General features: G+C 27.8%; 1 protein-coding gene across 1 annotated transcript; it reads left to right on the top strand.

Annotated features, from left to right (window-relative positions):
• The first annotated feature begins 4,810 nt into the window (after positions 1 to 4,810).
• On the top strand, positions 4,811 to 5,824 carry LOC108462585 (ethylene-response factor C3-like). Its single transcript, XM_017762518.2, has one exon. It carries the CDS (start codon positions 4,872 to 4,874, stop codon positions 5,505 to 5,507), a length of 636 nt encoding a protein of 211 aa, XP_017618007.1. The 5' UTR covers positions 4,811 to 4,871; the 3' UTR covers positions 5,508 to 5,824.
• Positions 5,825 to 15,340: the final 9,516 nt, after the last annotated feature.

The following is a 15,340-nucleotide window of genomic DNA, read 5'->3' as shown; positions in this document are numbered from 1 at the left end:
GCTAATAAAGCTCTGGTTTAAGTTATTGGGAATTTTAAGAATTCATATTCCATTCTCACCACATATGGATATTGTTGGAATGTATTTGTATTATTTATAATGGTTGATAAATGGTTAAAGATGCACTGATGCATGGGGAGATGAATGGAAATTGAAGCACTATATCCTTTTCATACAACTTTTTAGTGAAATTGAAGATAAATAATGATATATGGGTTCATTCTGCCTAATTGATTTTGACTGCAGGCAAAGAAGTAAGAAATCACTACAAAATGGGCAAGTTGCTAGGTATATTAATCCACTAACATGAATGAAATAAACGTGACAAGTTTTACGTAACTACTGTTACATTATTAAAGGCTTTTTTGGTACGAAAAGAAAGCCTCAACCTTTTTCCATCTCTGCAATATTTAGATTCATGCACATATCAAAAAGAGTTATAATTAATTTTCAATTTCCTCATAATTTACATTAAAATTCAGATGTACCCACATGCTATTTTAGATTAAATTATGATTATTGAAAGTTTTTAATAAATTTAACTTCTTGTCAGAAAATTGGGAAGAGGCTGCGTACCTTTTTGCATGTAGGAATTAATGGATTAAATATTAGAGGTTGCATACGAGATTTTTTGGATTTAGATTATTTTAAGTTTGAATTAGGTTATGTTCGTATATTTTTAGACTTAGATTTTTTAGATTCAACTTTTTTGGGTTCGAATTTTTTTATATTCAGATCAATTTAAATTGAGTGCGGTTAGATAGATCCAAATAATGTTAGTGTTTTATAAGTTATAAATATTTTTATTTTTATTTTACATAATGATAAACATAACATAAGCTTGCTTCATATAAAATAGAAATTTGATATAGATGTTTTATTTTGATAGTAATATTGTATATAACATAGCTAAAGGTGTTTATTATATGTATATGAATTCTATAAACATAATTAATAGTATTATATGATAATTATATGAGTTTTTATGTACTATTTTTTATGTACTATTTATTGTTATATAATATATATAACTTTTGTTTATTTGAATTATTATTTAGCATATATATATTAGGTATGAGTTTGGTAAAAGAAAATTAAATTGATAAAAATAATATTTATTATTTATTATATTACTAAATTGAAATTTGAATAATTTTAAATTTATTATTAAATTTTGAATATTGAAAAATATCTTATTATAATTAGGCTTAAGAGTAAAAAGTTTCTAGAAAAATAAAAAAATCAATTAAACCCTTAAAAGAATGTATTTAGTTGAGCCTCGAGTGATAAAAAAGAAAATCAACTAGACCCTTCTATTAATGAAAATCATCATTGATTTGATCGTTAATGGATGACGAGTACTTGACTAAATCAATGAGAACCTAACATGTGGCATGCTATATGGACAAATATGTTGACGTGGCATGCCATGTTTAGAAAGAGTTATATTTTTAAAATTTTAATAACTTTAATAATATTTCTATTTTATAACTATTTTATTTATTTATATTTTAATAAAAATATATTTTTAAAAATTTTAATGGCTTATAGATTATTTTATGATTTTTAATAACCATGTCCAGAAAGAATTTAGACAAATAAATGTCTATTAATAGTTAAACCAGTCAATGATGAATTTTATTAATGGGAGAGTCCAATTAATTTCTTTTATTCACTGAGGATTGAATTGAGTCATTTTTCCTTTAAGGTTTTAATTTTTTTTATTTTTACCAAGAAATTTTTAATACTTAAAGCACACATAAATTTGATTTTCTATTAATGAGAAGTTTAACAAATTGGATTTAATTTGATTTTCATTTTGTTAATTTAATATATTTATATCATTATTTCTTTTATATAGTCATTAAATTTAATTTTTTAATTTTATTAAATATTACCTTTTATATTTATTGTACACATAATGGTTGTATTAAAAATTATTTTATATTCAGAATTAATAATTTTAAAATTTATTCTAATTTAAAATTTAACATAAATATTTATTATGAATTATAAAATTTTAATATAATTATATAATATTTAAAATATATTTTCATAAATTAAAATATCAATTTTCATTTATAATTTAAACATTATCATTATCATTATCATTATCATTATATTAATTATTAATGTATGTTTAGTTATAAATTCAAACTTTTTCAGATTTTAGATCGAATCTACTTTGGGCTGATCAAGTTTAGATCGGTCATAGGTTTAGGTTATTATGAGCTCGAGCTTAGGTCAATGTTGGGCTTAGATTATTTCATGCTTGCATTTTTGCGAACTTAGATTACTTCAGGTTTGAATTTTTTTAGGCTCAAACATTTTCGAGCTCAAATTTTTTTTCAAACTCAAATTTTTATGAATATATTTTTTCAAATTCAAATTGTAATGGATTCAAATCGATATGGACGAATTTTCGAACTCTGACATATTTTATCAATTCTATTAACTATCAAATATGCCAAAAGTGTCATCATCACAACTTTATTTATGGAGTTTTTAAGGTTCATGTATGTGATTTTTTTTGGTTGAACATGTATGTGATATTAATCCAAAATAAAAAGTTATATATCATTAAATCAAGTTAGGTTGGCCCTAATCTAAATTAACAATTTTGATTAATTATTTTACTAGATAACAAATTGAATAATCGAAGTTTATTTGATTTGTGAAGTTCTCTATAAAAGTTCACATCAATTTAAATCTCATGATTTTTTTATCCTCATACTAATTTTATGTAAAAATAATAAATTATACTATTATAAAATTATAAAATTTCAAAAAAATTATTATTTTTACAAAGTAATAAATATTATTTTGAGGGATTTTGTGGTTTTATATTTTATATAAAATTTAGATAAACACGTACACATAAATATAAATTGAACTCAAAACATCATAATCTTCACTATGTCAACCTTACCATTTTAATCAAAACAATGTTTAATTTTTATATCAATTATTTTTATGAATTTGTTACATAAAAAATTTACCCACATCATCTGCCATAATCTTGTAATTGTCTTGCTTTATAGCGGATAGAAAATTGGAAGGGTAGAAAATTAGAAGATAGAAACATAAATTTCTTCTATTGGTGTATTTTGTAGAATGGATGGAAAAATTAAAAGAAAAAAAATTATCCATTCATTGGTTGATAGAGTTGGAAAGTAAGATAAAATATGTGAAAAATGTATAAATTAACTAACACTTTTAATTTTCTCTTATCTTATTTTTTACGCTTTAGGATGGAAAATAATTATTTTTAATTTTACCAATCACACCCAAAATGTATTTTCCTTCCACTTTTCACCCCTAATTCCGACATCCTCTAATTTTTCACTCAACCAATCACACTCTTAATCACATCTTTATTTTAATGTTTTAATAATTTAAATATGATTTCTTGAATTAAATAATAATAAGTCTATAAAAATCGTAAAATATTTAAAAAATAAATATTTAAAAAAACACATAAGAACCTTTTAAAACTCTTTTCAAAATAAAAAAAGACAAAATATTATTTTTATTGTTTTCACATAGATTTGAGTTCCTTCATCTTAGATTTTTTTTTGCTAGCAAAGTTTCTTAAAATAATATGCAATAAAAAAGTTCAATAAATCATGTTGGGAGGAGCTTTTTGGATATGGCCTAAAATCAGACACACTACCCCATACTTGCAATATTAAAATAATTGATAACTTTTAATTCGTATAAACCACCACTATAATCATAATGTACTAACCCACCACCTTTTTAACTTTTTTTTTGTGTTATTTCAAAATAATTAATAAAAAATCAATGATAATTGAGAAAAGGGTGATATTATATACTAATATAAAGTATCAGTTTATAAAATTCTGTAAAATAAAAAATTAGTATTAAAATTAGTACTAGTATCGATCGGTACATTTTGGCTCAGTCTTAAATTAATACTAAGTAACCTTTGTTTCATTTCGGTGTGTTTCAACTATTTTAATGCATGTCGGTTTGTTTCGATCAATACCAGTTTGTATTGATGAATATCGATCCAAACCGATTGGTATAAATTTTGATATTTTAAATTAATTTTTAAATTTTTTATTTTAATCATTTTAAATGTTCTATACTTATATTTAAAAGTAAAAGCTATTGGATTAAATTATTGAACTTAATTAAAATTTTAAAATTTAAATTTACATATAAATATATTTATACTGAATGCAATTGAGATATATTTATATGTATATATAATATATAATTTATTAACAAACTAAACAATCAAACTATAAATATATATAAAAATATTTAAATGTATGTATAATTTATTAAGAAATTAAAAATAAGACTATAAATATATATGTAAAAATATTTAAAAATAATGATAAATTGAAATATGTTGATACCAATACATATTAATATCAAGATATACTATATTAACTTATAACTTTTAGATTTAATAAAATTTTATGTAGATAGAAAAAGAAACATGTTGTATTTCTCTTGTTGTATGGAAAAGTTAATTGTACCTCAAATATTAATATCGATAAATTAATGTTGATTAGTGTAACGTAAATAAATATGATTCTAAGATATCATTATGATATAGGGTTTATATAGGGAAGACATAGCTGAAGTCATGAAGATGATGCTAGATTTAAGTTTTTTAAACTGACATGGCCGCCATGCCCCACGAGCAGTCCCTTTGACTCACACGTGCATCAACAACGTCCATTTGGGGGTTCCCTTAACGACCAAATGATAATCTTTGAAACTTTGTTCAATCTCACTATAAATAACCCTAATCTTCAAAATGGAAAATGAAACAATCCCACATAATTGAACAAAATCGTTTGCCATAACACATTTAACTTACCTGATTTTCTGACATGGATTCTTCATTCTTTCATTACCCAAATCTCCATTTCTCACCTGAATCATCATCTTCTTCTTATGTTTCTCAAGCCCTTCCTTTCAACGAAAACGATTCCCAAGAAATGCTTCTTTTGGGAGTCTTAAATCAAGCTCCAGCACCTGCAGAGAACTCCATTGATACCGCATCTGTCAATTGTACTTCTCGAGACGAACATGAAGTGAACTCTAAAGAGGTTTCTTACAGAGGAGTTAGGAAGAGACCGTGGGGAAAATATGCAGCTGAGATAAGGGATTCAACGAGGAATGGTGAGAGAGTTTGGCTTGGAACCTTTGATACTGCTGAGGCTGCGGCTTTAGCCTATGATCAAGCTGCATTGGCAATCCGAGGTTCAATGGCGATACTTAATTTCCCAATGGATAAAGTTTATGAGTCACTTCTAGAAATGAACTATGGGTTTGAAGAAGGTTGTTCACCTGTTTTGACGATGAAGAAAAGGTACTCCATAAAGGGCAAACGATCAGGGAAGAAGAAGATCATCAAGAAAGAGAAGGAAAGTATGGAGATGGAAAATATCATTGTGTTAGAGGATTTGGGAGCTGATTATTTGGAGGAACTTTTGAGTATGTCTGAGAGTGCAACTCGTTGGTGAATAATTAGTGAATTCACTTAGAGGTCAAGATTTTGGAATAAATAAAAACAGTAAATGTTAGGATTCAAACCCCAAAATGTTGATATAGTCATTAAGATTAAGTGTATGAATCAACCTTATCAAATTTGGGTTCTTTTTTCCTTTCATTTGATCATTTTCTTTTCCGTTTCGTCTCCATCTTTTTATTGATATACTGATATACCGAAGAAGGATTTTTTTTTTTTGTTGCCAATTGTCTTTGAATTTGTAAATCTTTGAGATGGTGAAGAATCAAAGTTAATTATAATCAAATAGCTAAATACTAGTTGGATTTTCAATATATTGTCTAAATACACGTCAACATTGATTACACATTTTCATTCTTTCTATATATATTCGATAAATATTTCCATTTTTACTTTTATAAAGATTGATGATGATGGAAATTGTCAACACTTGTTTGGAATAGTAGTTACTGAGGCAGTTTTTAAATAGTTTGGACCAATGTTATTTGGTTAGAAAACTTGTAATGCTTAAGTTTGCAATATTTCTTTTCTAACAAAATTATTAGGTTATGATATTATTTAGGACGTGTAAGCTCATCTATGATATCCAAAATTATTATACGAACATATCTTAAAGATTATTTGGATTGGATCAAGGAAATCAACTTTTCTATTTTGTGGAGATTGGATTAGATCGGTTACCTTGGTAACACATCCTGAAGATTTGAATATTTGTCTTAGTCATATTGAATATGTTATCCTAATTGATTATCTTGCTATTTAGATTTATTGCAATTGATCTTTATCTTAACATGCTTTAACTTTTATATATTGAAAGGCTTGTGTGTGGAGAATTTTAGCACTTATTTTGTTCTTTAGAACTTGTTTCTTTAAAGTGCTTTTTTTTTTTGTAAGCAATCAAGTAAATCACTTGGTTTTATCCTAAGTTTTCAGAGGGAACTTAGAGGAGAGTGACGTCACATGTTAAAAACAGGGTTAGAAGAAATTGGGTTAGTGAAATCAAGAGTAGTCACATTCTGTTTTGAATTAAGGTTGTAAAAATTATGTTAAGTAATTTGTTATGGTTTCAGTGGTTAAAAGTTGTGTTTGTGTGTGAGAGGTCTTATGTTCAAATCCCTTTTCTTAAATTTTTGTTAATTTTTATTTCAACATTTGATTTTAAAGACCTATTTTATATATTATTTTCACTCAATTGATGATAATGATGAGTTTGTTGGTTTAGTGGTAAGGCTTCAACTTACCCTTTGGTCTTGTGTTCAAATCCTGTGTTTGCAAAGTGGGAATTGTTTTTTTTTTGAAATCTGAGGGGAATCTGATAGGTGGTTAGTTAATAGGATTTAGTGGGATATGGGTAGTTCTGAAATTATCCCAAATTATCTCTCCGACTTCCGGCTCTCTTACATTCCTCTCTCCCACTCCCCCTCTTCTCCATCTTTTCTTCTTTCTTTTGTTTTTTCCCATTACTCATTTATATCGTTTTATGTTATTCTGTCAAATTGATTCTTTTTTCATTTTCGTTTTGCCTCCGTTGTGTTTCCCGTTCTCCTACGTTTCTTCACCTTGTTGTGTGGTTGAATCTTCATCTTTTTGTTGTCTTCTTACGAGTAAGTAATAGTAATATTTCTATAAGGTTTGGTGTTGCTATGTTATTTGTGGGAAGGTAAGTGGATAACTGGTGGTTCAGGATTGAGATTGAGTTTAATAGTTTTGTTGGAATTGTTTAGGTGTTGCTTGTAGAATGACCAATTGTTCAGCGAATTAGTTGTTGTTGGCCATTTTTTTTTGCGAGGTAAGAGTTTGAATAGTAGATTTGGGGATTTTTGTATTAAGTTTTAACTTTGGAATTCAAGATGTCGGTGTTGTTAGTTGATTTTTAATCAATCCGATTTAATGTCATATGTAGGATTCGGAGTGTGCTTTTGTGTGGTTTATCAGAAATATCATTAGGTGTGTGGTTCTAACCCGAAACGTCGATTAGAACTCGAAAACCAAGGATGTTTTCGAAATTGCTCTACGTCATATGGCCCTATAGTTGACCGTGTGCACCACTTAGGCGTGTGGTCAGCCGTGTGCCAGGCCGTGTGAAGCACACGGATGTGTGCGATTACATAGGTTATTTGGTTAGGCCGTATGGGACACACGGGTGTATGTGATCACATGGGCATATTAGGTCAATCATGTGGGCCACATAGACTGGCCATTCAGGCCGTGCGGGCTCATTTTTTAAAAATTTTCATTTAGGCTCGTTTGACTAAAAAATTTGTAATTAGACTTTCTGAGGGGTTCGTTTGGCTTAAATAAGACTCGAAATGTGATATCTATTAATATGTGTCAGTATGTGACATGGTTAAAGTATGTGAAAAATGTATGTACGATCTGTGTTCTGATAATTTCAAAAGCATAATTATGTATAAAAATATGCATGTCATATGTATGTAAAATAACTATTAGTATAAGTAATATGATATGTTATGATCTGTAAGTTATGTTTAGTTATGCATGTCATACCATTCATGTGATATGTACGTATGTTATTATGATTATGCATGTGCATTGGGGTGGATTTTGATATGCCAATCACACTGGGTCGTGGTGGTATGCCAAAAACTTGCTTCTTATTCCTCCCTATCAGAGATTGTAGCCCTAAATATCGTCTGTGATTTAATGATACATCAGCACCCAAAAGCGAACAAATATTTTTGTCAAATATGCAACCTAGTGCTAGAGTTGAACATAATACCGAATTTATTAAAATTGAAAGTTTGACTTGATGCTTCTTCAGAACTAGAGGGGATATGCTTAATAATAAGACACTCGAAATCCGTAGCTCTGAAGAAAAAAACTATTATCAGCAAACAACAAGTGGGAAATATTAAGACTGCCTCAACAAACCAACAAACCATATAGCTCTCATTTGCTTTCCGCTTGCATAAACAAATAACTTAACCCCTTTGTACACAACATAAATAGATATGGGGATAATAGATTGTTGGAAAAATCCAGTTTAGAAAACGGTTTTCGATCACAGTGGAAGTTTAAAATTTTTGAAAATAAAACTGATTTGTGATATTTATAGTAATAAACATTCTACTGAAAAGTACTTGTGTTTTGTGAGACGGATCTGAAACATTCTTGACTTTCAACCAAATGACTTTCTATGCTATCCTCACACTTTGAATTTCATTGAGTGTGGGCTCAAACAATAAAAACCAAACATAGAACCAAAAACGATTTATTGCTTTCAATAGGAAAATAATTCTCTTAATAAAAACCAGTAGAAATTGTAATTTATAAAAAATAGAATTTACTCTTAGAAAATAAATTCTCACTACTTTTTGGTAGAATAGAAATATATGAAACTTGTGTGTAAAGACTTGTGTAAATAGCTCAACCAATACCATCTAATTATAAAGAGAGATAAGAAAATCTTGGTTGAATATTTATTTAATAGAAAAAGTCTTCTAGTCTAACTAGAAGTGGGAGATGGCACACCCTCTCAATTCCCTTAGGGTTTTTGCCCCTCACATGTTTATGTGAGGTAGATTAGGTTTCTTATTTATTGAGTCCAATTATATGTGATTTTTGGACTTTTGACCCATCAATTTATAATTTAATTCAACCCAATATTTGTTTTCTATTTTCAAAATAAATATTATTTATTTAATTAATTTAATTAATCAAGTTAAATAAATTAATTTCTCAATTAAATAATTTTTTCTCAACCCAGTTCTAATTCGTTACAACCGTGCCGTAAAAGAATTTATGATGAAATATATTTAGTTTCCATGTTCAACGGATTCATAATGACTAATTAATTTAATTTAATTTTCGTATTTCAATTATTTAATTATAATTTGTGAAAATAAAATAAAATAAAATAAAATAAAGAACACATAGATTTTACGTGGAAACCCTTTTGGGAAAAAAACCACGGGCAGAGGAGAAGAAAATTCACTATGTCGAATTCGAATGATCACAAAAGGAATAGATTATGTCTATTTATAGGCTTGTAAAGTCATATTCTAGTAAGATTGAAACACCTTATTCTAATCAATATAAAATAGATGGAATTTAATAAGGTTTAAAAAACTTTATTCTAAAAAAAATAAAAAAAGCGTAGTTCTATATGGATTTTACTTTTATTTTATTTTACCACTGTATTTTATTTAAATAAAGATTCGGGTCATTTAATTCTAACAATCTCTACCCTGACACGAATTCTCAATGAACAAGTTCTTCAACTCTCAACGAACAAGTTCTTCACCTCTTCCATAAAACCCCTTAATGTAATACCCCGAAAATTTTTACAGTAAGATATTATCCTTGATATAGTAAAATAAGAAAATAAAGTGACAAAAAGGGAAATTCTGAGTTATGTCAAATTTGAGAAGTATATAATGATATATTAATTCAAGAAAGGACTAAATTGTAAAAGTGAGAAAAGTTTTGTTGCACAAGAGTAAATACTCAAAATTTGAGAGGTTAAAGTGTAAATATGAAAAAGTTGAAGGACCAATAGTGTAAATATATTAAGAGTGGAATGATCTAGAAACTAAGAAAAATGGATGAATTAGGACCAAATTGAATAGGTGAAGAACTATGAGGGACTAAATTGTAATTTTACCAAATTAAATGATGACTCAAGGATGGAATTTTAAAAGATAATAAAGGAAAAATGGTCAATTGGAGAGAGAAATCTAGAAAGCAATGATGATGTTGGAGATATTTTAGATTAAATAAAAAATAAATATTAGTTTATTAATATTTTAATTTAATTTTAAATTATATTTTATTATTTTATTATTATTTTATTTAGTATATATAAGGAAAGAAAGATGAAGAATCATCATCTTTTTCCCATGCACCCAACGTATGGAGAGAAAAGGAAGAAAGAAACTTTCTTTTCTTTATAATTTGGTCATTCTACCAAAAATTCACCATTTTCACCCAAAATTAAAAGAATTTCCATAGCTACCAGGAGAGAAAAATGTTAAGGAGGCTATGGGAAGTTAAAATATTAAGTTGGATTCAAGAAATGAAAGCTGAAGGAGAGAGAAAATCAAGATGAAGATTGAAATCAATAGAACAAGGTAAGAACATCATGATTTCAATATATTTTTAAGTTTGATATTATTGAAAAAGCATGGGATTAATGTTAATATAGAGTTTCATTACATATGATCCTATGTTCTTGATATGTTAGTAAAGAGAAAATAAGAGAAAGTGATGAAAAATAGTGTAGAGAAAGAAAATAAAGGTGTTATAAACATGGTAATTAATATCTTGCACTAAAATAGTTTTGGATAGCAGCAGTAGGCTAATTTTGAAAAATTACCATAAATTTTTGGAATCGAATTTGAGGATGAAAAAAATATAGAATTAAATATTATTGAGTCTAGTTTCTTATAAAAGAAATTCTGTAAGAAATGGAATTGTGAATTATGAGAAATAATAAATTTTGTGAGACAAGGTCAGAGTGAATTCGGGTTCCCCTGTTCTGACTTTGGAAAATCATAAAAAATTGGAGAAAAATAATTATGGAATTTAATTTATATGATTATAATTTTAAATGAGTATATTTTCAATAGAAATAAACAGGAACATCATTTGAATCCTGTAAGAGGAGATAATTAATTTTTAGTGAAGAAGGGTCGAAACTGTCAGATAGCAGAATAAGGGTGAATTTAAAGAATAAAATGTACTTATTGGCTTAATAAAAAATTATTAAAATTTTATGACAATAATATATGTGAGTCTAGTTTCATGGAAAATTAGAGGATCTTAATTTCAAGTTCTGTAGCTTAAGATATAAATAATTTCGTGACTATGATGCAAATGGATAGTTTTGAATATACACATAAGTAAATAGTGAAATTATTGATAATGTCACTTGTAGCATGTTATATAAATTAAGGATGTGGAATGGAGAGGAGGAGGAGGAAAAATATGTATGAATATTCATCTAGCATGGCTAATTTGCATATTTTAGGCTTAGGGACTAAATTGAATAAAAGTAAAACTTTATGGGCAATTTTGTAAAAATATTAGAAATGACTAAATTGCATGAAATGGATTATTTTATTATTTAAATTACAAAATTGAATGAAATTATTAATTTAGTTTAAGCTCGGGGAAAACATGTTATAGGGATTAAATTGAAAAGTGTTGAAATTATGGAAAATTCTTATATTTTATAGAATTTATGGACTGTTATCAATATGTATGAGAATAATAGTTGGAAATAATGATTAAATTGCAAGAATTTTATTTTCCTGACTTTAAGGATGAAATTGTCATTAATTAAAAGTTTAGGGGTAAAATGGTAATTTTGCTTAGAGCATTAATTAAATGCGTTAGAATATGAAATGAATGAAAACGATGATCAAATTTATTTATAAAGATCTGGACGACTCAAATATGAGACTTGATCGTGGAAAAGAAAAGATATTGGATTAATGAAATTATAAACACAAACAAGCAATGAGGTAAGTGTAATATCCCGAAAACTTTTACAGTAAGATATTATCCTTGATATAGTAAAATAAGGAAATAAAGTGACAAAAAGGGAAATTTTGAGTTATGTCAAAATTGAGAAGTATATTATGATATATTAATTCAAGAAAGGACTAAATTGTAAAAGTGAGAAAAGTTTGTTGCACAAGAGTAAATACTCAAAATTTGAGGGGTTAAAGTGTAAATATGAAAAAGTTGAAGGACCAATAGTGTAAATATTTTAAGAGTGGAATGATCTAGAAACTAAGGAAAATGGATGAATTAGGACCAAATTGAATAGGTGAAGAACTATGAGGGACTAAATTGTAATTTTACCAAATTAAATGATGACTCAAGGATGGAATTTTAAAAGATAATAAAGGGCAAAATGGTCAATTGGAAGAGAGAGAAATCTAGAAAGCAATGATGATGTTGGAGATATTTTAGATTAAATAAATAAATAATAGTTTATTAATATTTTAATTTAATTTTTAAATGATATTTTATTATTTTATTATTATTTTATTTAGTATATATAAGGAAAGAAAGATGAAGAATCATCATCTTTTTTTCCCATGCACCCAACGTATGAAGAGAAAAGGAAGAAAGAAACTTTCTTTTCTTTACGATTTGGTCCTTATACCAAAAAATTCACCATTTTCACCCAAAAATCAAAAGAATTTCCTTAGCTACCAAGAGAGAAAAATGTTAAGGAGGCTATGGGAAGTTAAAATATCAAGTTGGATTCAAGAAATGGAGGCTGATGGAGAGAGAAAATCAAGATGAAGGTTGGAATCAATAGAACAAGGTAAGAACATCATGATTTCAATATATTTTTAAGTTTGATATTATTGAAAAAGCATGAGATTGATGTTAATTTAGAGTTTCTTTACCTATGATCCTATGTTCTTGATATGTTAGTGAAGAGAAAATAAGAGAAAGTGATGAAAAATAGTGTAGAGAAAGAAAATAAGGGTGTTATAAACATGGTAATTAACATCTTGCACTAAAACAGCTTTGGACAGCAGCAGTAGGCTAACTTTGAAAAATCACCATAAATTGTGAAAATCGAATTAGAGTATGAAAAAAATATGGAATTAAAGCTTATTGAGTCTAGTTTCTTATAGAAGAAACAGTGTAGGAAATGAAATTGTGAATTGTGAGATATAATAAATTTAGTGAGACAAGGTTAGAATGATTTCGGGTTCCCCTGTTCTGACTTTGGAAAATCATAAAAAATTGGATAAAAATAACTAAGGGATTAAATTTATATGATTAAAATCCTTAATGAGTATATTTTCAATATAAATAAGTGGGAACATCATCCTAATCTCGTACAATGAGATAATTAATTTTTAGTGAAGAAGGGTCGAAACTGTAAGACAGCAGAAAATGGGTAATTTTAAAGAATAAACTGTACTTATTGGCTAAACCAAAAATTCTGAAAATATTATGGTAAGAAGATACATGAGTTTAGTTTCAGAGAAAATTATAGGATATTAATTTGGAGTTCTATAGATCCAGATATAAATAATTTAGTGACTATGACGCAGATAGACAGCTTGAATATTCATAAAAGTAAATAATAAAAATTATGGATAATGTTACTTACATGTGTGTTATCTACATTAAGGATGTGGAATGGAGAGGAGGAGGAGGAAAAATATGTATGAATATTCATCTAGCATGGCTAATTTGCATATTTTAGGCTCAAGGACTAAATTGACTAAAAGTAAAACTTTATGGGCAATTTTGTAAAAATGTCAGAAATGACCAAATTGCATGAAATGGATTATTTTATTATTTAAGTTACAAAATTGAATGAAATTATTAATTTAGTTCAAGATCGGGGGAAAACATGCTTTAGGGATTAAATTGAAAAGTGTTGAAATTATGGAAAATTCTGATATTTTATAGAATTCATGGATTGTTATCAATATGTATGAGAATAATAGCTGGAAATAAGGATTAAATTGCAAGAATTTTATTTTCTTGACCCTAAGGATGAAATCGTCATTAATTAAAAGTTTAGGGGCAAAACGGTAATTTTTCCTAGAGCATTAATTAAATGCATTAGAATATGAAATGAATGATAATGATGATCAAATTTATTTATAAAGATCTGGATGACTCAAATACGAGACTTGATCGTGGAAAGAAAAGATATCGGATTAATGAAATTATAAACACAAACAAGCAATGAGGTAAGTTCGTGTAACTTGAATTATATTCTTAAATGCTTAAAATGCATGTTTTTGATATGAATATGATTTGAATGTTCATTATATGAAAATTGATGAAACATTGATATATTTGATAAAATGGGAAGAAATCCCGGTTGAATGAAAGGAAAATTTGATGGATCTCTGAAAAGGAATTGACGGTAAAAAGGATCTAGCCCGGACGGGTGATCCTATTCTGATATAGCCCTCCCGAAGAATATGTGGAAAATGGATTTAGCCCGGACGGGTAATCCAAATTAGGGTCTGAATTTAGCTTTGATGGTAATTGGATCCAAGCTCATTAGAGTAATTGTCGTTGCGGGATTTAGCTTTGACCGGTAATCCCGACAATACTCTATGAGTTTATATTGCAGGGGATTTAGCCTGGACTGGTAATCCCGCTGCAAGGTTGAGGTTCGCGGGAGTGTGCTCTCTGAAATGAAATGTGTAAGACCATGGTTGAAAGATACCATGGCAACATGATATGAAATGTGTAAGACCATGGTTGAAAGATACCATGGCAACATGATATGAAATGTATAAGACCATGGTTGAAAGATACCATGGCAACATGATATGAAATGTGTAAGACCATGGTTGAAAGATACCATGGCAACTTGATATGAGATGTGTAAGACCATGGTTGAAAGATACCATGGCAACGTGACATGAAAAGAATAAGACCATGGTTGAAAGATACCATGGCAACGTGACATGAAAAGAATAAGACCATGGTTGAAAGATACCATGGCAACATGACATGAAAAGAATAAGACCATGGTTGAAAGATACCATGGCAACTGACGAGAAAATGAGTAAGACCATAATTGAAAGACACTATGGCATCATGTCAAAGATAAATAAGACCGTGGATGGGAGGCGCTCTAACATCTCATTGAACAATTGATATTCGGGTAATATGTATCGGATGACGAATAGTTATATGAAATAATTATGAAGATAGATAAATGAAATAAGTATAAGTACATGGAATATAATTCATGTTAAGTTTGATATAAGCTATTACCGGAATAAAATACCTAAAATATATGGAAATGATGGAGCATGAAATATCGATATAATGAAATGAATGATATATGCTTATGAAGAAATG

The sequence above is a fragment of the Gossypium arboreum genome, chromosome 13 (genome assembly GCF_025698485.1).
Source record: "Gossypium arboreum isolate Shixiya-1 chromosome 13, ASM2569848v2, whole genome shotgun sequence".
NCBI lineage: Eukaryota > Viridiplantae > Streptophyta > Magnoliopsida > Malvales > Malvaceae > Gossypium > Gossypium arboreum.
Note: the sequence above shows the minus strand (reverse complement) of the source record. Positions and strands in the feature narration are given on the sequence as shown.

What these genes read in the sequence shown, in the direction of transcription:
- LOC108462585 (XM_017762518.2), top strand. Translation starts at nt 4,872, where the DNA reads ATGGATTCTTCATTCTTTCATTACCCAAATCTCCATTTCTCACCTGAA.